General features: G+C 36.6%; 1 protein-coding gene across 1 annotated transcript; it reads left to right on the forward strand.

Annotated features, from left to right (window-relative positions):
* Nucleotides 1-2,572: 2,572 nt before the first annotated feature.
* Nucleotides 2,573-9,491, forward strand: LOC128221502 (uncharacterized). Its single transcript, XM_052930140.1, has 6 exons — nt 2,573-2,612; nt 4,522-4,587; nt 5,432-5,535; nt 6,467-6,561; nt 7,656-7,832; nt 9,290-9,491. Exons 1-6 carry the CDS (start codon nt 2,573-2,575, stop codon nt 9,489-9,491), a joined length of 684 nt encoding a protein of 227 aa, XP_052786100.1.
* Nucleotides 9,492-24,616: the final 15,125 nt, after the last annotated feature.

Below are 24,616 nucleotides of genomic sequence, written 5' to 3' on the forward strand. Positions count from 1 at the left end.
TTTTCTATGTGTTATCTTTGAAGAAACACCAAACAGAAACCGATAAATATTGGTGCGAACAGGTATGTTTATATTGACAAGAGTAGAATAATTGAATTTTAAATAACGTGTGGAAAAAAGTGCATTTACTGGTTTATCTTTTCAATTTTATTAAAACTGAACTCCAATCTGAATTGTTGATAATGTTTCTTTATCGAAACAGGCATTTGTTCATATTGAACATGATTTTGTTTTTTCATATTTGACCCTGTTAATACTCTTTTAAACAGTACCATTTTGTTAGTGTTACGTTGAATTGCTTGATCAATCGGAACACCTTAGTAATCTGCTGTCTGATGTTTGCCGAAGACAGCATGGTAACGACTTTTAGACTTATCAATTAAACTTTATCCCTTTAGAAAATAGTTTAATTATCAAACGAAATTCACTCTGTTTTTTAACGAATGCATTTGACTACCTCTACCTTCCAACTGATAGATATACTAAAGAAGAATCATTTCTATTTTACCTAAATAAGTAAAACCTAATAATGTGTCTATGTACATGTTGAATGATTACAATTAAGTTCTTTTTTATCTGTATACTAAATAACATTAATTTCAAATGTCCTATAAATAATCAAATATATACATAAGTGATTCATTTGAAGCAAACACATGACAAAATAATAAAAACAGGATCGTTTTCCAAGGTGTTACCAAGAGGGCAAGGTTATTGTTGATGCTTTCGTTTTTATCACAAATATGATCCGCTTTAGATCAGGCAAAAATGTAACCAACTCGTTACTTGTGCGATGTCAGCGCAACAGTTGGTAAACATGTGCATGTTCATGTGTGTGCAGTTTCAAAGGGACTCGCTCACAAATTATACAATAAAATTAGCTATCAAGTTTTCAAATTGCGTCTAGATATAGTAACTTTTGTTAATCATGACGGATATTCAACAGCAAAAGACAAGTTCCCTTCTGATCAAAGTTTTCATTTGTAATTAAAGCTCAATATCAATAAGTGTTAACCAGAGAACTATTGTCGTTTAGTTGGTTTTTGTTTGTTTGTTTTTGTTTGTTTTTTGTTTGTTTGTGTGTTGTTGTTTTGTTGTTGTTGCTTTTTTGTTTGTTATTTTGTTGTTGTTGTTGTTGTTTTTGTTGGGGGGTGGGGGGAGGGGGCATGTGAGCAGATTCAATTCCCTATTTTGTGTCAATAACAACTTTACATATTTACAAAAATTAGCGAACGCACACATTTGTTTTCTTTACAATTATTAGACTCCATAAACGTAAAAGAGTTCCTTTAACTGCAATGAAACAAATGCTACCAGTGTGAGGATTTTCATAATAACTTGACTTTTTGCAGTTTTCTAAGAAAAGATGTTTATCACTCATAACGTGTGCAAGCTACTTATCATATTTTATATCTAAGGCCACAACAAAATGATGTTGTTGTGATCGTGTTTTTTTTCTAGCGAGCTCGCGAAAATCTTTATTTTTGATTTTTGGTAGACCTAATCATTATGATTTTCAATGTGTTTAAAGGTCAGGCTGTTCAATCATCCAATACACTTTCCCTACGTAAGATTTTGCGTTGATGTATCAGCCAATGAGGTTGTAAGCCAATTGGATATCATCAAGTGAATTCACTTCGCCAATTCTTTATCATTAAGAATTCTCTTCATTGCATCTAACTGTTACGAAGAGGACCTAGTAATAAAGCGATAAAATGCTTTATCACGCATAATTCTTGTTTGTTAATAATGTGTATGGAATGATTTTTGAATACGAGTGTCACTTTACGTATTTTGCTTAATGGCTTGATATCTTTGCTATTGATATTCTTACATTTATTATTGGTAATACTGTTTTTGTATAACCGTTCACCTGGTAATACTAAATTTCTAGAAGATAATTCTTACGATTTATTCACACTTCCTTCAACCATTCAAAGCTCTGAACCTTATTTAAAGTCCGCTTGAATTGAAATTGAAATCATCCATTGCATATCAAACTTACAGTTTTTCAGTAACTATGCATGATGTATAGGACTTAATCAATAATGTACGAATAAAAAAACACTTAATGTTTGCTTAAATGTATTTTGCGCAAGTTAAACAACATGTTTAAGAAAATAGCACCCGCAACAACTTTTTTCTAGGTTCGATATCATGGCGTTTTGAAATAAACACATGGATAAACAAACGGTGCTGTAATCTGATGATTCAGATATCTTTTTGGTGTGGCCTAATGCACAATAATTCGGATTAGCCAAGTGCTATAAGTTTAGGAAATTTTTCAAATATCCCAAACAACACCGGACAAATTTAATGTGAAAATATTTGAGACAGCAAAAATGAACACAGTTTCTCTACTTCTGTTTGCTGTTTGTGCTGTTTTGGCTGTAAGTACAGGTATGCATTTTACAAAAAAAATGGACAGAGTTGTTTTTGCTATCTCTTTTGTCGCCAGCGAAACATTTGTATAGTTTGATCATGTTGCACTACAAACAGTGTACTATTTCGTAATTTGAAATAATAATGAACTACATATTATAATATTACCTTAACGCGCATGCGCAACACGATGCATCTAGAGAAGTGGCTTTGTCAACTGAAGGGATTTGGTAATGGATATGATATTTCCAGACAGTCCAATCCCGTTGGCTCGAACTCGCTTTGTTCGAATTACTCGATGCCTCGAACTTGATGTAAAGGACCGCTTGATTTAAACAGAATGTAAGCTTTACCGCTTGGCTCAAATTTTCCGAGGCTCGAGTTATTTCACCGGTCCCTGGGAGTTCGATTCAACAGGGTTCGACTTCATTTATTTACGAAAAGACTCGCTTTTTGATATTAGGCAAAAGTATTGACATTTATTAAGCACTTATTATGACATAATGAACAAACAATACAAACAGCATGAATATATCAATATTTAAATATTGCATGGCTTCCACCTGTGACAGTACATATTGTCAACATGAGGGAAATACTGTTACCCGCGGCGAAGGTGTACCACCTAAGACTTGGGGAAACCAAAAAATGCCTATTTTTAGACGCGCGTGCTATGTGGTAGTATCATGTCAACCGAACAGAACGGTACTGTCAGTGTGTGACAGTATATAAATATTGCAGGGGTTCCAGTGTGACAGTACATATTGTCAACATGAGGGAAATACTGTTCGCGAGGCGAAGCCGAAGGTAACAGTATTTACCCAAATGTTGACAATATGCACTGTCACACAGGAAGCCATGCAATATTTATTTTATTATACCGAACACAGTCACATTTATATCCATATGATTATAAAGTTTTTTTTACCATTGCACAATTTTCAAGTTTAATCAATTTATTCTGAATTATTATTGTTTGTTTACATTAGCTGTCATTTTGTTGCAAATGTATTTTAGAAAAATGCAAACACCGGTTGTAACCAGATTTACAATACATTTTAATAAGCGCTTACCACCTCAGACTTGGGAAACCAAAAAATGCCTATTTTTAGACGCGCGTGCTTTGTGACAGTATCAAGTCAACAGGTCAAAACGGTACTGTCAGTGTGTGACAGTACGAAATTGCCCATGATGGGTTTATGCGAAATTAACATGGGCCGGTCACGTGAGGTATAATAATAGACAATGTTACCCTCTACTGAACTTTATCACTAACACGGTATAAATTAATCATTTACATTTCATAATAGTTATAATCATCAATATAATAAAGTAAGTAAATAGATATATTGCAATCATTCTAGTTGATCAAACCCATTAAATAAGTTACAATAATTAAATATGTTCATTTTTTAAACGTTTCAAAACTTGCTTAATTTAATAAAACCTTTTTTGGGAATGATGTATATCCTTTTTATGATATAATCTGGAAGCTAAAGAAAATCACAACACAGCATAACAATAAATATATATATCAAGCCTCCAACATAAATGACGCAAAATCAAGGACTGGTCACGTGGTGACCCCATATTTTTCCATTATCATAATAATGATATTGTGTCATCAAATTTATATCATACCAAAATGGCGTCTATTTTCCGATTCCGATAAATATTCCGATGAATAAATGAAACATTTAAACATGGTAACAGGTTGTCGACGTGATATATACGTTACGGGGTTTGTAGGTCACCCGATATAGGATATACGGGGTGCAGGGGGAAATATTTGGGTTCGAGCTTCGCTCTCACCCGATATGGTTTCCTTTGCCCCATCCCATATCGGGTCACCTACTAACCCCGTATATTATATATATATATATATATATATATATATATATATATATATATATATATATATATATATATATATATATATATATATATATATATATATATATATCCATTGTTCACGTTTTAAATGACTGGCAGTCTTCACGAATCTCGGTCGATTCCTAATCGAATCGTTATCATTTTACTGAACGAATCGTTTTGCTTGCGCTGAGTAGGAGTTGCAAAGTGTACAACACATGTACGTATTGAATTATAAGGAGATATTCGTGTTATTATATATTGCAGCTTCAGATACGTATGTGCGGTGGGGAATGACATCCTGCCCTTCAGACAACGAGCTCATCTACAAAGGTAATATAAGTAGGGAATGATTTGTTAGTCGGTTGATCTCTTGTGTTGTATAACTTCCACTTGCTTCCTAAAAATCCATTTAATAGAAATAAATCATTAGTCATATGAAAAACTACAGAAACAAGTACAGTAGTCGAAAGTTTAAACATAAACCCCTTTGAATGGCTCAGGGTCAAAGCCAAAGACATAGAACAAAAAAGACAAACCATCACAAACCAGAAATATGGAAAAACAACACACTTCATATATAATATAGTTATGAAAAACTAGGGGTGTTTATCAATACTTTTTTACTTTATTTTGTTAAACTGAGGTGAAAAAACAAGCATCTACCATAGCCACTCGTGAAAGATAGGCTCATCCCAACCCTCGTGCAGGGTGTTCTGCGGAAACTCAGTAAACCTCGATTCCGCAAAACACTATACACTCGGGTTGGGATGAATTTATCTTACGCTTTCGGCCATGGAAGATACTTATAATATTCGTGTATTTGATGCTTGTTGTGGGTTAAATTTTCAACAAAATTTATTTCAGAAGCGAGAAATGACATAAGCTTCCTTTTCAGTTTTGTCTGTATAAGTTGTTTTGTGCATATGTCACCTACCTACCCTTTACATTAAGTTTGTGAGCATATGTATTTCAGTAAACACTACGGATGGCCAGCTGTATTAGGAATCAAAATAGGCCTTAATAACGAGAACGTAATTCTAACTTAGTTTGACTTTGTACTTAAGATTGTTATGCAATGTTCTTGTTAAGTGTGTCCGATTGATATCCAAGTGTTTTTTTATCGAAATATATAATATGTGTTTTCATAATTTATTTCAAACTTTTGCTGTAAAAGGCATTGCAGGAGGCTCATTTTGGGCGCATACTGGAAGCGCAGCGAACTGGATCTGTTTGACCGATTCCCCGGAGTGGGGCTACTATGAAGAAAATGTGGCCTCAGTATTTTAAGTTTGAAGTCGTCAAACAGACTGTTTACCAAGACACGATTATGTGTTGCGTTGTGGAAATCGCTAATATGTTCAAAGTTTGTCTAAATGTAAAACGCAAAAGAAAAAACAATAAATGAATAATTAGAAATGTTTATTTTAACAAAAAAGCACATTTTCGTAACAAGCAACATTTGTATCACAGTACATATTGTGGCATTAGTCAGATTTAAGTTTCGCAAAATCAAGGATTGTTGATTGGCGCATCTTGTGACAAGATGTCGGTTTCGCGAAACTGTTCAATCCGATGTTGAATTGATATGGTAGTGTTTTATTCATATTTTTATTACTCATTTAAATTTCTCACAATTAACTTCTTATCAGTAACTTCTCATAATTATCATCTCAAATGCCCATATCAACTAATATCGGTCATGCGTTAACAATGAAAAACGGTTTTTCACACCTTATCAAATTGCCTTTCAACTGTCATTGCAATTTTTACAACTTGCGAAAATTTTAACTCCTAGCAAATGTTTGTTTATTTTGGAACACGCGTTCGGGAAAAAGTGTGAAATTATGTCCTCGAGGGAGCCATAAGGTTTTGTGCACGATTTGTGTACTTGGGACCGAGGATATTGCTCGACTGCTCGACATAATTAGGTTTCGAGGCAGCGTGGGTATATTTTATATGAAAATAGAAGGAAAAAAGTTCGGGACCAAGCTCCGACCTCGAGGGAACGCCGGTTCTCGAGCGACCGCTTGTTCGAGGGAACGCAGTTTCACTGTATATATGTGACCAGTACAATTCTCACACAGGTAGCTCATCGAACTGATTCTGTTTGACCGATTCCTCGCAGTAAAACTACTATGAAGAAAATGTGACCTCAGGTACAAAGGTAATGACCGGTCTTCCAATGTAAAAACAACTTGTATGTGCCCAGTACAATTCTAACCTAAGTAGCTCATCGAACTGGATCTGTTTGAATGATTCCCCGCAGTGGAACTACTATGAAGAAATGTGGCCTCAGGAGCAAAGGTAATGACCGGTGTTCCAATGTAAAACAACTATATATGTGACCAGTACAATTCTCACACAGGTAGCTCATCGAACTGATTCTGTTTGACCGATTCCTCGCAGTAAAACTACTATGAAGAAAATGTGACCTCAGGTAATGACCGGTCTTCCAATGTAATAACAACTTGTATGTGCCCAGTACAATTCTTACCTAAGTAGCTCATCGAACTGGATCTGTTTGACCGATTCCTCGCAGTAAAACTACTATGAAGAAAATGTGACCTCAGGTAATGACCGGTCTTCCAATGTAATAACAACTTGTATGTGCCCAGTACAATTCTTACCTAAGTAGCTCATCGAACTGGATCTGTTTGACCGATTCCCCGCAGTTGAACTACAATGAAGAAAATGTGACCTCAGGGGCAAAGGTAAGGACCGGTGTTCCAATGTGAAACAATTATGTATGCGACCAGTACAATTCCAACCCAGGTAGCGCATCGAACTAGCTCTGTTTGATGGATAAGTTTCAGAGGTGCTATTTGCCGAAAATGTTGCCTCAGGGGCTATAGTAAATGGTAAAGGTACTGCAAATGTATTTGCTAAATACCTGTACAAACTTATTAACGACTTTTTTGTGAACAGTTTTAATAGCAGTTGTAGATCTAAGTTTAAATTGATTGCCAGTGAAGTGTATAATTGCAAACATTATTAAGATTCCCAAGAGTTAAGACATTAATTTTAACTGCTAAATTGAAATTACCACACGATCTACTTGCAGAGTATAGTGAAAGTGTACAGATTTCCGACATTGTAAACCGTTCATATACATCCGAGTTTGTTTTCGATAGAAAATGGCCGAGGAGTTCCGAATGAGGTTGAGTTTAAGTTATCGTGCAAAATTTACCTTTAAACTCGTACAAATAAGAATCGCTGATATCGAATTTAACACTTTCTTGTATTATCGTTCATGTAAATATAAACGTTGTAAAAGTACACATGATTTGATGACGTAACGCACAAGAGAAGTCCACAAACTTGTACACGTTTCTTTATGATATGAATGCAATTAAAAGGTATGGTAATTGAATATCAAAACCGTTTGTTGATCTGAATAGGTGTATGGCGGGGAATACGAGTTTGGCGACTACCACGCTGACGGAGGGAAAAAACTATTTCGGAAGCAATTTGAACGACGGGGATGCTCCTTGTGCCGTGTGCAAATCGCCGCGCTCATCAACGGTAATGATCCCGGGCAGGAAGAACTGCTTTCCTGGATGGACGAAGGAATACAAGTAAGAACAGTTATCAATTGTGTGGGCCATGAGTGGTTAAAGTGACCTGCTCATGGTTCGTAAAACGCACTTTTTTTAATTACGAAACAAAGTGTGGTGAATCATAAAGAGTGTTAAAACAAAAACACCAAAAGCTGGAACCCTTAAGCAAATGTTAATATTTGCTCAATTATCGTCTTTGAAGACCACAATTTACGGCTATGGTGTTGCGTGATTGGTTGATTGACATTATCACGTGGTGTTATCCTTAGTAGGTCAACATGTCCATTAGTTTTGTTAAAGTCCTGTTGGCCATGCGGACAAGTTTTCTATTTTTCATGACTTTACCGGCGTCGGTTCGAACCCCACAAAAACCAAAATAAGTTTTTATGTTAGAACTTTTTTTTCTGCAAGTTCGATATCATAGTGTAAAATAATGATAAACTAAGTTAAATAATAATTGTCAGATGCATTACCGGAAAAACTATTAATTATTGATAACAATATTGTTACCGTGTATTCAATAGCTGAAAACGCAAAATATTAAATGATTGGTGAATGCTCAAAGATTAACTGTGATTAACTACAGTCTCATAAAGAGGAAATACTTGTTTTATGCGCATCACTTTCAAATTAAACTCGGGTCCTTCATACGAAACATTGTTTCGACATTTATTCATCCTGTTTGAAATATTAAAAGAATAGTTTAAAATGTGGCAAATCTTATATAGGAGTAAGAGAGCATCTTTAAAACATATTTATTAATTTGATTTTTAATTGGCAGTACTGATCACCTCACTGTCGTATTACATCATAGACATGCACAAGGCACGTGCGTTTGCTCAAAGCGATAGATTTCTTTTTATCAGTGTGTGTATACCACGTGATAAATTGCGTCATACATGCTACGTCGGAAGGCAATATTTTGCTTTAAGACTTTATACAAAGATACCTTTACTCTTTCTTCACCATATTAAATGAAACCTGGCGCTGTCTACGCCGCTTACGGAGCCCCGCCTTTGATCTTTTACAAGAGTTTGATTGAGGGTTTAGTTTATTAAAATTCTTCTCAAACCTTTTTACAATACGGCCTTCTGACGGAGCACTGTCAAAACAGTATTTTGGTAACAGGTTTGTTGAAGTGTTTGATGAAACAAATCACCTGATCGAATTCGGTAATAAAACAAAGGCGGGGCTTTTTAAGCGGCATAGACTTCCGTATGTTTCATTCAAAATGGTGTAGTAAAGAAAAGTTACCTTTGATTTAAGTCTTTATTTTAAGCAAATGTTGCTTTCCGACGCAGCATTTATGACGTAATTTATCACGTGGTATTCACACACTGTTTATGAACAGTAGTTGAGGTGTAAGCGAGCAAATTTTGTCACGTTCATTTTTATTCAATCAACTTTTCAAGTGTATTCTGTTTTCACCATTGACTCATGATAAGCGGAAACAAGCTTTATTTCTTTACTTTTAGCGGGTACTTAGTAGCAGGAGAATATCAACACGCATCTGCCTCCGAGTTCATCTGCTTAGACAAGCGCCCAAAATTGCGTGAAGGGGGCTCTCTGAACCACGATGGTAAAACCTTCTACCTTGCGGAGGCGGTCTGCGGTTCCCTCCCTTGTCCCCCATACGTTGAGGGGCGGGAACTCACGTGTGTGGTCTGCAGCAAGTAAACTCCTGATAGCCATCTTGTAATAAAAGTTATTAAAAGACGATTGCAGAATAAATTACTTTAAGAATAGTTTTGTCCCCTTTATTTTATGAGCGTTATGTCATTTTTGCACGAAATAACGCGCGCAATCTACAGCAAGTGAAATGTACACGTATATTACTGGTGAACGTGCACTTTTCTATTTAGAGCTTATAAGCAAAAGGTACAGTGTTATGCTAACTATTAATAACACGCTATGAAGAAAAACAGCCACGTTACTTAAGCCATTTGTTTTTATTAATTGGTTAACGGATTTTTTTTGAAAAAATGTTGGACGAGTGGTGCGAAAATAAAAAAAAGTAATTCAGACTTGATTTCAAATTTATTTATTTTTTCAATTTTTTTTTGAGATTTAGAAATAATTGGGCGGCGATCCGTTAACCAATTTGTTAAAAAAAGGCCTTATGCGAATTCAATATATTTACAGATATGGTATTAAAATCAACTTGACAACTGATACAATATTTATGGCACGAGACCAACAGCTAATGCAACAACCTAATATTCATAACATATTACAGTCGAATCCCGATGGCTCGTACTCGCTTAACTCGAGTTCCTCGTTGGTTCGAACAGGATGTAAAGGACCGTTTTATATAAACTGAAGGTAAACAGTCCCGCTTGGCTCGAAATTCCCGAGGCTTGAGGTTATTTCGGCGGTCGCTAGGACTTCGAGCAAACGAGGTTCGACATGTATGCTTCTAGCAGCAGAATAGAGCTTTCAATGTTTCCAGTCACATAAACCATCGTCCTTCTATTAATCTATCCGGCTTGTATCACTCACTGCCTCAAAATAAAATGATCAAACTAGAATAATAGGGCATAGGACTACACTCAAATTATCCAAGTCACGTGGCATACTATGTCCAGTATATTCCCTATCAAACTATCAATCCTTTCGTCCAGGGCCAGGCCCTTTGTTTTGTAAAATGGACATGAAACCTGTTGATAAGTACATTTGTTCTGCTATTCTCAAAAACTCCTTTTATACACTCAGCCCTAGCTTTAGAGACTACATATCACACTCTTTTTACCTTTAGGTAGCAAGGTCATCCGCTCAGCAATGCTGGAAAATCGATAAAATCGAAGAAGCATGGTATTAGGCCTCAGATGCACACAAACACTACCTGATAATCCAAAACCAAGTCATTCAAATCGTGCATAATAAATGTCGTTTTGCACTACACTGGTTTGCATAAATATTATTATACGACAATTCATTGTATTTGCTTTATTTAAAGTGGCACTCTTATTCAAAATTAATTCATACACATGTAAAACAAACATACATTTTGAGTGATAAACCTTTAACTACTTACTAAGTAGTGCATTTATAGAAAATATTAATTATCATTAACAATATTGTAACCGTGTATTTAATAGCTGAAAACGCAAAAATATTAAATGATTGGTGAATGCGAAAAGATGTTCTGCGATATACTATGGTCTCATAGGGTAGCAATATCGTGTTTTCTGCACATTTCTTTTCAATTAAACTCGGCATCCTTCATAATGCATCCTCGGCATCATTGTTATTGACATTTGTTCATCACTTTTGGTATATTTAAACAATTGTATAAAATGTGTTAAATCTTATTTTGGAGTTATAGTGCATCTTTAACAGTATTGAAGTGTTTCAATGGTGCGGCTGGTAGGATCACCGAACATCAGGTAGCGCCAACGCGGCAGTTCAGTGGGTCTTGAAGCAGACCTCTAGTGACTAGCCTTCGGAGGCCTTAACCTCACATGAATTCAAATTTGAAATTGGGTAAAAGTGCTTGTCCAGATCGGATACTAAATCAATGTTTCTTACCATACTAAGGAGTCCATATTTGTTTCTTGTTGTTGAATCGGTAAAATCAGAGACACTATATGCAGGCCTCCATGACGGAAATACTTCATTCAACTTGTTCTAGTGTAACAAAGTTGGAACCCCGTGTTTATGAGCAATGGATTTTGCACTGTCTTCTGTATGAACAATCTGTTAAAATTCTGTTACTTTTCTCGCAGGAGCAAACTTTTCTTAGTCAAAAGTTACTTGGGTATTAGAAAGACGGTCTTCTTAGACATCTCGTGTGCATCAGCAAACAACGACACCCCGTAAAAATGAGCATAAATGACATCACATGGGCATGAGCATCTATGACATTCCGTGGGTGAACAACAACGACATCTCGTGGGATGATAGTATACGACATCCCGTTGACATGAGCGTCTTCGACATCCCGTGGGCATGAAAATCTACGACATCCCGTGAGCAAGCATCTATGACACCCTGTGGGCATGAGCATCTACGACATCCCATGAGCATGAGCATCTATGACACCCCGTGGGCTTGACCATTAACGGAATCCCGTGGGCATGAGCATATATGACACCCCGTGGGCATGAGCATCTACTAAAGGCATTAGCATCTACGACATCCCGTCGGAATGAGCATCTACGACATACTGTCAGCATTAGCATCTACGACATCCCGTGGGCATGAGAGTCTACGACATCCCGTGGGCATGAAAGTCTATGACATCCCGTGGACATGATCACCTGCGACATCCCATCTGATAAATATCTTTATCTACCCATCATTCAATTCACAATGATATTCGTGCATTGTATGGAATCCCGGATTTTAAGTACATGTAATTGTAAATAGTTTAAATCATATGTTCCGGTAGTTTATAAATAGAATTATTGAAATAAGTATTATGATATTACTTTTCTGGCGCCCTGTATCACAACGTGTTTGAACATTTATCTATGGTGGCATATAACTGTCGTAAGATTACTTGTTAACGTTCGCGAATTGTTTCGTGTTAACCAGTTAACACGAATCTTATCTAGTTAACCAGTTAGTAAGTTACTTACTTGGTGGAATTCATAACTTGATAACCAGTTACTGCTAAAAGCCAAAAATGCTTTTATTGATAAGTGGTAACACGAATCTTTTCTAGTTAACAAGTTATTATGTGACCTTTTAAGTGAAATTCGCATACCATAACTAGTTAACCTGTTAGTGTTGTATAAATAAAGAGTAATAGGTGGCAGTTCTGAACACTTTCACACCTGTTTTTAGTCTTATCATATTTATCTTACCAAAAAAGTATCGCGATATCAACTAGATAGCTAGATAATTATCGCGAAATTAAAGTGGTTAACACGAAACAATTTGCGAACGCTATCAGGTTATCTTACGGCAGTTATATGCCACCATTTAAACCTGTCGATGACTTGTAGCGTTTATAAAGCGTTATAAGATATATCCTTTTTGTGTGAATGTTTTGACAAAAACAATTGGATCTTACGGATTGAAATACTGATAAAAAAAACTCTGATCTGATATTGTCCAACTGTGAACATATTTGATACAGGAAAGTAATAAACGAATGAAAGAAAAATATCTGAGTGGTTAGTGATCAAACGGAACACTTCGGCAATTATCCAACATATATCTCCTCGGAAATAATACGGGTCTTCATTGTCAATCATGGCGATGCCTATATTGCAAACGTGCTTTTTGTTCTTCCAATCGTCAAGAGAGGAGATGCAGTGATATTATACCATTCTTTAACGTTCGTTTTCAAATTTCTCAAAAGAAAGCGTAATTAAGAAACGAACCAAAAACATTCATTTCAGTGCATCGTTAATTTTATCGAACACAGGGAAATGATAAGTTAATCGAAGCCGGCCTCATTACAGTTTCGTATATCTTGAAACCTATTTACGAGGCATGGCTTACATATAAATGCCCATTCGGAACCACTCGGCCATTTTCCATCGGAAACAACTCCGGATGCACGCCGATACATCAGTAGAAGTAGTTAATTAAAATTTAAATAATAGCATTAATAAATTGAAGTGTTTGAAATTGTATTTTGTATTACTAAGTTTAAATCAGTTCCCGGTGAAGTGTATTATTGCATAAATAATCAAGATTCGCAAGAGTAAAGTCTTTAGGTTTAACTGCTAAATTGAAATTACTACGCGATCTACTTGCAGCGTAGTTAAATGCAAACAAAATCTGACATTGTAAACTGTCCATATACACCCGAGGGTGTTTTCGATTGAAAATGACCGAGGTGGTCCGAATGATAAATGCCAACTTATTTGATAGCGTATGCAATGTATTGCCAAGTTTTTCTCACTATATCATCATCCTTGTAAAATGAAAATCTCACATCATCGTTTTACAACCGAACTCGCCTTTTGTAATGTTGTCAATACAGTGTCCGCTACTGATTTACATGTTTAAAATCCGCTCATTGGGTGGTCGGTTACAGATGCGAATAAGAAAACGGATACGGAGCAGACGAGTAAAAAATCTTAATTTTATTTTCAATATTTTATCTTACGGACACGGAAGCGGATACATATGCTGTCGAGCGTTTGCGAACTTATTGAAAAACGGCCTAATGTGTTCATACAGCTGATTTATATTAAGAGTATCAAACATTAATTGATTTTTATAATGCATGCTGAAAAAAGTTACTGTTGCGTTGTATAAATAGTGCAATTAATCGGATTCTCAATGCCCCCTTAAAGTATATTTTGATATATCCATTACCATTGGTAGGTATTTGCGTACAATTATGCATTGTAAAATGTCCCAAATATTCGAAGCATTGTGTAGCGTTGTCATTGTTTCAGCTCAGATATCAATTTAATAACATCGAAATCCTCGTTGGCTCGAAATCCGCGTTGGCTCGAAATCCGCGTTGGCTCGAGCTGGGTGTTTCTTTTCACTAAAGGTAAGCAAACGGTTAAGTCGAACGCTATTGCCTCGAGCTCGCTTGGCTTGATATCTTCGTTGGCTCGAGCTGGGTGTTAGGAACAGGTTTCTTTTCACTAAAGGTAAGCAACGGTACAGTCGGAACATGTTGGCACGAGATCGCTTTGCTCGAAATTTTCGATGGCTCGAACTGGATTTTAGGGACAGGTTTGATTTAACTGAAGGTAATCTTACGTTTCAGTCGAACCCTGTTGGCTCGAAATCCACGTTGGCGCTAAATGGTTGTGAGGAGCAGGTTTCTTTTCACTGAAGGTAAGCATTCCCGCTTGGCTCGATTATTTCGAGACTCGGGGGGACTTTCGCCGGTTTTAGGGAGTTCGAGCCAACGGGGTTCGACTGTACTTAAGATTGCAAAATCCGGGATTTGCAAACACAAAGAAGAGGTTGCTGAATACTCTGTTCCTCACCCAGTCGCTGATTAGCTGCTGGGCTATCGATGAATTAGAATGATAAACGAATACGTTAACATTCGTTCAACCAATTGAAGAAAAGCATTGAGCATTTCAAGTACGACCACTTCAACATTGTGACATATCCGCATCACTACATTATTTGTTTTAAAGTGATTTCATCAGTCTTCCAAAGAGCAGGAGTTTTAAGTAATATAAAAGCCCACACATTTATTAGTATCACCACTAAGTTATATGAGCGATTCTGGTCAGCCTTGTAGCTAAATTCAGTTCACACAATGGATACTCGACTCATCTTGTGTTTTCTGTTTATGATTGCCACATGCGTTTCACTGAGTACGTATTCACTAAATGTCAATGTCAATGATACTTTTTAACGATTTGTATATGTTGCGGTAGTGAAATGTGTTTTCTCATAATTATGTGTTTGACTAATTTTGCATCACTTTTTTAAGTGTCATTATATTTTATTTTGTGCGTACGTGCGTGTTTGCGTGTGTGCGCGTGTGTGTGTGTGTGTGCGCGCGCGTGTGTGTGTGTGTTTGTGTTTTCTTTCAGAAGGCCACATTGTAAATAAGACGTTTGTTATGTTTGTGTATAATATGGTGCTTATGTCTTAATGTGTTACCTTCTTTAAAAATGTTGTTATTATCATTATTAGTATTACTTCTAAAGGTTAAAACGTAAATACCTAAATTGGTTAACTGTTTATATTTTATGATTGTAAAAACAATGAAATTTAATTGGTTTGCCATGGTCATGTCGATAGAGTAATACAGACAGTAAACAATCAATACATGAATATTCAAGAAAAAATTACCTGGTTTGATTATATATCAAGTGATGAACCGCCACGATTATAAAATGGCGTTGCAGGACATAAGTCCGTATTCAAGTTATATGTATTTCGCAACAGTGATGCTTACATTATTGCAGACACGTTCTAGCCCCAATATCACGAAAATACTAGAGTCAAATCTCAATCTCAGTCTCAACTCATTTTACCACATAGCATCAAAAGTTTTTTTTAAAAATAGCATATAATTGTACACTTTTGAAAAAGCATTATATCATGTAATATCTTGATTAATGCCTTTGGTCAAGGTTTTAAAGGAATACTTTTCTACAGCCAAAGTTCTTTTAATAATTATTCGAGTATTTTTGCTCTGGAATTAAGTTTCTTTGAAATATTGACAAATCGTTCTATTGACACATTCTATAAGAAAATACGTTTTCAAAAAGGTAAAAAACATGCAAGATTTTAAATCATACTATGCTTGTATGTGGTAAATTTAGTTGAGATTGAGATTGCGATTTGACTTGAGTAGTTCTGTAATTTTGGAGCTTGGTAAGGTTTGAACCATCGACCTCTAACTCGTAGTGGGTAGCCATAACCACTAGGTCACGGCGGTGGTGTGCATACATAAACGACGTGAGGGTGCAGCTTTAAGATTTGTTTTTATTTCAGAATGCTCTCAATGCTCGAACTGTGAACACATGAGTGGAAAATTTTCGAATGTCCCACTTCGCTATTCCTCCTTCGTACGGGAGGCCGATGCGTACATGAAACGCAAAATAAACCAAGCCTGTCTGAATAATGTGGTTCAGCCGATGACCTGCCCCCGCGCAAACAGAGGAGAAATTGTCATGTGCAGCACGCTGACAATACACTTTTCCGTCAAAGGCTTATCGGGCTTTCTCTGGACATCTTATCCAGGTAGTAACACTATTGGCCAGTTGCTCAGTTCTTTCTTCAATAAGTGTATGACTTGTAAAAGATACAGTACGAGTTTTTTCTTCAAAAATGTCCTTTTACAGAGGTAAGAAGACGTTTCGCTAGGACGAACACCAATTTTTCCTTATGTTCGCATCGGACGCCCGGTGTTCCTCCTAGCGAAACCAGTATGTGTATACCACGTGATAAATTACATCATATATATTACGTCGGAAAGCAACATTTTGTTTAATATGAAAGACTTAAAACAAAGATAACTTTTCTTTTACTAAACCATTTTAAATGAAACAAAGGGCAGTCTATGCCGCATAAAGAGACCCGCCTTCGTTTGATTAATTGTACAAGTGTTTTAAGAAACTAAACTGTCAATCAAACTCTAGTAAAAGACTGCAGGCGGGTTCCGTCAGCGGCGTAGACGATGACCCTGCAATATTGTGAACATGTAGGAGGTTGTAGTTTGTTGTGAAAACATTAAAATATGAACTTTTGTTTCTTTTTTAGGGTGTCAGTGAATTAAATATGATAGCTTTATTCTTTAAAACACCATGTTTGCATAGTGAATTCTTATTGTTAACTTTAATTAATTTACCATTACAAAAATTCATTCCAGCTAGAAATTTAGTCAGAGAGATAATTCGATTGGAACGGACATTTGAGAAGTATCATGCAATAAAACAATGGGAAGTTCATATAGAGCATGTCCAGTGTCCTTAGACAAAACCTGGACTATATTAAATTCAAAATCAATTCATACACATATATAAGAAACATAAATTTTGACTGATTAACTACTTTCTAAATAATGCATTTATGGGAAATATTAACTACTGATAACAAGGTTGTAACCGTGATTTAATTACTAGCCCAAAGGGCAAAAATATTAAATGATGAATGCTTAAGGATTTTCTGCGGTCTACTATCGCCTCATAAGGTAGAAAACTGTGTTTTATGACCATTTCTTTCAAATTAAATTCAATATCCTTTAAAAGAACCATTGTTTTTGATATTTATTCAATCTTTTTGGAATATTAAACAATATTTTCTATTTTCACTTTGTAAACAAGCAGATGTTTAGCTTATACATTCAATAACATTTTTGTTAGGGCCTCATAGGTTTAAAAACTGATAGATGCTTACACGTGTGGCCTCCGGGTAGGCGAATTTTGGCCTCCGGGTAGGCGTATTTAAATTGCAAGAAAAGTGATAAAACTTACTTGCCAGCTGAAAATTTCCTCCCTTAACACCAAAATGCCTTCAAACACCGCCATTTTATTCCGCATCACACATTTCCCTCACTTAAAATTCGGAAAACACAAAACACGTTGGACCCCCCCTGATTTGAAAAGTTATACGAATGATATGCGTAGTACCACGTGGTCTGTTGCACGTGTATTGTGCATATGCATGCTGCCTCGATGTGGTGAACAACTGTGCCAAGATCTTTTAAAATTAAACGAGATCTTGAGGATTTTTCAAACGTATATCTGAATTCTGACCCCATAAAGTGGCTGGTGTTATTTGACTTACAATCTTCGGGACCGACGGACGAACAGACACTGTCATTTTGCGGAGCTTTAGAAAGTTGCGAAACAGCACATAAAAAAAACAGCCATTTGAATTTAAATGTGTCATATTTGATATTCATGCTTAATGACAGCATTCGGAGCTCCTCTACAACAACTTCGGATGAATTATATTATTAATCAAATGTATTGTAATGCCTTGTATTTATTGATCTTAGTTTAAATTGATAGCCAGTGACATGTATCATGCAAACATGATTGAGATTCCCAAGAAATAAGTCATACAGTGTAACTGCTAAATTCAATTACAACGCGATCTACTTGCAGCGGACTTAAACATGCCAATTTCTGAGTATGTAAACCGTCCAAATACATCCGAGGTTGTTTTCGACAAAAATTGCCGAGGAGTTCCGAATGGATATGACAGATATTGATCGATAACTATATATACATTAATTGTATTGTATTACAGATGCGCGTACAGAGGCGGAGGTAGTAAAACGCTGGTGCAGTAACGAACCGGAAGGAACGTTGGGCTTTTGCCGTAAAATAAAGGACTATAACGCATTCGTTGATTTGGCCAACACATTGACATGGAACGATTACGACTGGGAGGGTATCTTCCGGAACGTTCACAGATATGCCCAAACCGTTATAACCAGAGGCCAATATTGCTCCTCCACAAACCAGACGAAATCAGTCACATGCGGAAGTAACTCAATCGCGAGAAAAAGTAGTTCATTTATCATTATTTTGATGATTTGCTCTGTACTGGTATTCAATATTAGTCTTAATTGAATATATGAACGATGTAGCTCATCGGATAACTTGTTATTAATAACTGACCAATAGAGTAAATGAAGTCAATGAGGTATGATTATAGGATTTCTTCAGTTTAATATTGAATACCATCCCTGTGTTTGTTGTTTTCATATTATTCAAACTGATATTACTTCTCCCAACTCAGATAAGTAGATCCAAAACTTTGACCATGCCAGAAATTCTTTTCTCCCATCTCAGATACGTAGATCCAAAACTTTAACCATGCTAGAAATTCTTATCTTGCCCACGAGCAAAGATAAAACAAGTACCTGTATGGAACTTCCCTTTTTTATTGTCATCACACAATTACCTCTAAAACAACTAACGGTTTCAGAAAAATGCATAAAACATCAGTTTTTGAACTTAAATATCAAAATCTGCGATCTAATTTTTTGTCAGCAGTTATTACTGGTTTCCATGGATTGTCGCAAAGATTGGCTCGTTCCAAGACAAAAAATAAAAAAAGTCAATACGTCCAATTTGTGAGAGTGCAGCTTTAAGTGCTAAACTGAAATAACTACGCGACCTTGTAAATCATCCATTTACATCCGCGGTTAGTTTCGAAGGCAAATAACCGAGGTACTCCGATGGTGATTTTACTAACTTTCATGTACAAAAACCGAAGAGTAACTAGCAGATAATCATTAAGACAGTATTTAAAGGTATTCGGTCATGTGTTCGGAACAAAAATAGATTTCCCGGTAATGCATCTTAAAACTTTTGATCATTTTTTTACTCTATGTTATCGAAATTGCAGAACAAACTGTATTTATTTATTAAAAACTATTTTGGTTCTAGTTGGGTTCGAACTCATTCAGGTAAAGTAAAAAAAGAAGAAAACCAACTCCATTACCGCTAGGTTACTACGACTAATACAAAAGAGGTGGTGGTGTTAGTAGATAGTACTCCGGGTTCCGGCGTGAGCACATTGAAGGGTCCCAGAGTGACAGTTCAACCACCGCACACCTATCTTTGGAAGACTATCAGGCGGTTAACCAGTACTAGGTGCCTTCACCTCTGCAAGGAACTGACAACTTCTGTACATGCCAGGGGCAGTGGTACAGTGCGAATGGTCGTAGAAAGGATTTCATAACCAATCACAACAGAAGTGACCTGGTCCGCCCGGGAACCAAATCCGGGTTGTCCGATTCACAGTCAAACGCTCTACCGAATGAGCCAACCGGGCGGACTTACACAAAAGTGATGGATACTTTCAATTTTTAACATTACACTTATAACATCAACCAATCACGCAACAAGAAAGCCGTACTAAAGTGACCATTAGCGTTATGAATGTCAATGAAAATTGTGGTCTTCAAAGACGATATTTGAGCAAATTTCAACAATCAGCTTATGGTATCTTATTTTTAACATTGTTTATGATTTGCCACACTTTATTTCGTCTGATAAAATAGTGCATTTTCCTAAAACATGAGTGAGATCCTTTAAGCCTAAAATAAATTAAATTTCAATAGCGTTAGTTTAATGGTTGCATAAAAATTATATTTGCGCTATCTTTGAGCTTTGCGGTAAAATCAATGGGAATGGTTGCATAAAAAGCATATTTGCACTATCTTTGAGCTTTGCAGTAAAATCATGTTGTTGTTTATGCGGGTTAACCAAGTTTTGCCCGCGCTCATTGGCTGCAGTATGGCTTGACCCTTCCGTGGCGCCGTCACGACTTAAATTGTATTTATATGTCATAAGTGACATGAGATAAAAATTACAGCAACTATCAGTCAAATCCAGACATTGAAAGACTTGAAGAAACGGAGTAAGATACAAAAAATTCGGATGCGATACCCTAGTTCTTTGCGAAGAGATCTCTTCGTTCCTTAAAGGCCTAGTTTAATCCTTCTACAAGTGACTCCCCCCCCCCCCCCCCGAAAAAAAACGTATATAGTAAACAACTTCTGTGTATTTATCTTAATCTAATTGTCGTATCAGATCTCCAATCTGAGTATCTTGCTGTGCAGTTTTGGAGGTTTAATTATAGAAATGGATCCTAAATGGCCCTGAGCCAATAAACAAATAAACAGGAAATTGGCCCCTACTGTGACATCAGTACAATCAGCGGGAAATGCACAGCAGGGGATTGTCATGCCAAACATTCCTTAAACTATGATACAAATGTCATGTGTTTGGACCAGTACTGCGGTAAAATCAAACGGGAATAAATGCATATAAAGAGTATATTTCCTCTATCTTTAAGCTTTGGGGTAGATTTCATTGCATGGTTTACAGGATCATAAACTGCTTGATTATAAATCAACAACGAAGAATTTTCATTCGCAACACGTGCAGCATATGTGTTTTTATTATTATATATCTGTTAGTAATTGTCACGTAATACTCACGGAAATACACATCACAACACTCAATAGTTTGTGTTCCACTCAAGTACATTACGGTCGTATTCCACACTGCTGACGTCATGTCATAACAAGTACCAGTGCGCGTTATTATATTGACGTCATAAATAGTACTGTTCTTTGATCCGGGAGGTTCTATTGGACTCTCGTGGATTTTTTAACATTTAGATTTCACTCAAACTGCGCCTAGTAAAATTCGAATCTGAAAAACAACACTCGAGTCGAATACAGCCTCAGGATTAAAGCGCAGTATCAATAATCCAATAATAATGGGACAAAACATGCCCTATACAGCATTTTTATCATCAGGTAAGGATAATTATATTAAAATTTCAATCTATGTGTATTTTATATAATACAAATAAATTTAATTGAATTAATATGTGTATTTAATAGATTTCATTTTTAATAATACAATTATACTGTTAGATTCCATAAACGGTCGAACCCCGATGGCTCGAACCCCCAGGGGCAAAAAAAACAACATCGAGCCTCGAAAAAATCGAGCCAAGCGGGATGGTTTACCTTCAGTTTAAATAAATCGGTCCATTACATCTAGTTCGAGCCAAGCGAGTTCGAGCCAACAGGGTTAAACTGTATACTGTTTAATTAACAACTGTCATTAACAAAAACAAAATAACATTGGCACGGTTGTGAAGCCATTGAAACCAGCATGGCCGACCATAAGTTTCTTGGATAATTTCCTAAAACGCTAAATAATGCACTATTCAACATATCACGAACACATAATGGTAGAGTTACTTACTTCATAAAACTCATTATTTTTGGGAAACAATACGTTTACAATACAATACAAATACAGCTGTGTGAAGTTAGCTAAACATACGACATTGGACATTGGACATTCAAAATCGAATGTTGTGCTGGCACGACATTGGACATTGGACATTCAAAATCGAATGTCGTGCTGGCACGACATTGGACATTGGACATTCAAAAGTGAAAGTCGTGCTAGCACGACAATTGGACATTGGACATTCAAAATCGAATGTTGTGCTGGCACGACATTGGACATTGGACATTCAAAAGTGAAAGTCGTGCTAGCACGACATTGGACATTGGACATTCAAAATCGAATGTTGTGCTGGCACGACATTGGACATTGGACATTCAAAAGTGAAAGTCGTGCTAGCACGACATTGGACATTGGACATTCAAAATCGAATGTTGTGCTGGCACGACATTGGACATTGGACATTCAAAAGTGAAAGTCGTGCTAGCACGACATTGGACATTGGACATTCAAAATCGAATGTTGTGCTGGCACGACATTGGACATTGGACATTCAAAAGTGAAAGTCGTGCTAGCACGACATTGGACATTGGACATTCAAAATCGAATGTTGTGCTGGCACGACATTGGACATTGGACATTCAAAAGTGAAAGTCGTGCTAGCACGACATTGGACATTGGACATTCAAAATCGAATGTTGTGCTGGCACGACATTGGACATTGGACATTCAAAAGTGAAAGTCGTGCTAGCACGACATTGGACATTGGACATTCAAAATCGAATGTTGTGCTGGCACGACATTGGACATTGGACATTCAAAAGTGAAAGTCGTGCTAGCACGACATTGGACATTGGACATTCAAAATCGAATGTTGTGCTGGCACGACATTGGACATTGGACATTCAAAAGTGAAAGTCGTGCTAGCACGACATTGGACATTGGACATTCAAAATCGAATGTTGTGCTGGCACGACATTGGACATTGGACATTCAAAAGTGAAAGTCGTGCTAGCACGACATTGGACATTGGACATTCAAAATCGAATGTTGTGCTGGCACGACATTGGACATTGGACATTCAAAAGTGAAAGTCGTGCTAGCACGACATTGGACATTGGACATTCAAAATCGAATGTTGTGCTGGCACGACATTGGACATTGGACATTCAAAAGTGAAAGTCGTGCTAGCACGACATTGGACATTGGACATTCAAAATCGAATGTTGTGCTGGCACGAAATTGGACATTGGACATTCAAAATCGAATGTTGTGCTGGCACGACATTGGACATTGGACATTCAAAAGTGAAAGTCGTGCTAGCACGACATTGGACATTGGACATTCAAAATCGAATGTTGTGCTGGCACGACATTGGACATTGGACATTCAAACGTGAAAGTCGTGCTAGCACGACATTGGACATTGGACATTCAAAATCGAATGTCGTGCTGGCACGACATTGGACATTCAAAATCGGATGTCGTGCTGGCACGACATTGGACATTGGACATTCAAAATCGAATGTCGTGCTGGCACGACATTGGACATTGGACATTCAAAATCGAATGTCGTGCTGGCACGACATTGGACATTGGACATTCAAAATCGAATGTCGTGCTGGCACGACATTGGACATTGGACATTCAAAATCGAATGTTGTGCTGGCACGACATTGGACATTGGACATTCAAAATCGAATGTCGTGCTAGCACGACATTGGAGATTGGACATTCAAAATCGAATGTTGTGCTGGCACGACATTGGACATTCAAACGTGAAAGTCGTGCTAGCATGACATTGGACATTGGACATTCAAAATCGAATGTTGTGCTGGCACGACATTGGACATTGGACATTCAAAATCGAATGTTGTGCTGGCACGACATTGGACATTGGACATTCAAAAGTGAAAGTCGTGCTAGCACGACATTGGACATTGGACATTCAAAATCGAATGTTGTGCTGGCACGACATTGGACATTGGACATTCAAAAGTTCCTGGTTGTCATAGATATTCGCGCAGTGATTCAGATTATGTTAATAGTCAAATCGTTCTTTAAATAGTCCTGGATGCAGCAAAGTGAAGGCAATAAAAAAGAGTTCCATACGGGTACTTGTTTATCTTTGCCCGTTGGGAAGATAAGAATTTCATGCATGGACAAATGTTTAAATCTTCTTTTCTGAGGTGGCAGAAATATATATATCCGAAATCTTGGACTGGTGATAAGGCTGCAATTCTAATTTGTCCATTCAAATTATTGTGTTAAATGACGACATTCAACTTGGCTTTTATTTTTTTAAATATGGTTTATAATAACGTATATCTGTCTATTCATAGTGACCAAATATTATTTAGGCATCCAATGGAAGTGGTAAATATTAAGAGAAAAAATATAATGAAACGACAACCAGTATACAAATAATAATTGTTGGACAAAGGTCATTTTTACTCATTAATTATCTGTCAGGAGTACCCTTTAAAATAATACCAAAATTATATGGGATCCCCATGCATCAAAATGTAGCATTATCGCCAATGGTTTATGCATTGACAAGTTTAGCTGTGTGTGCATGTTGCCTTAAGTCACATCCATGTCCGACAATATTATACATTTGAGGTACCTAACACATATTTGACAAAGAAACTTGTATTTGAAAGTCCGCAACATTGTTATTGAGAGT

Source organism: Mya arenaria, chromosome 1 (assembly GCF_026914265.1).
Source record: "Mya arenaria isolate MELC-2E11 chromosome 1, ASM2691426v1".
In the NCBI taxonomy this organism is placed as follows: Eukaryota; Metazoa; Mollusca; class Bivalvia; order Myida; family Myidae; genus Mya; species Mya arenaria.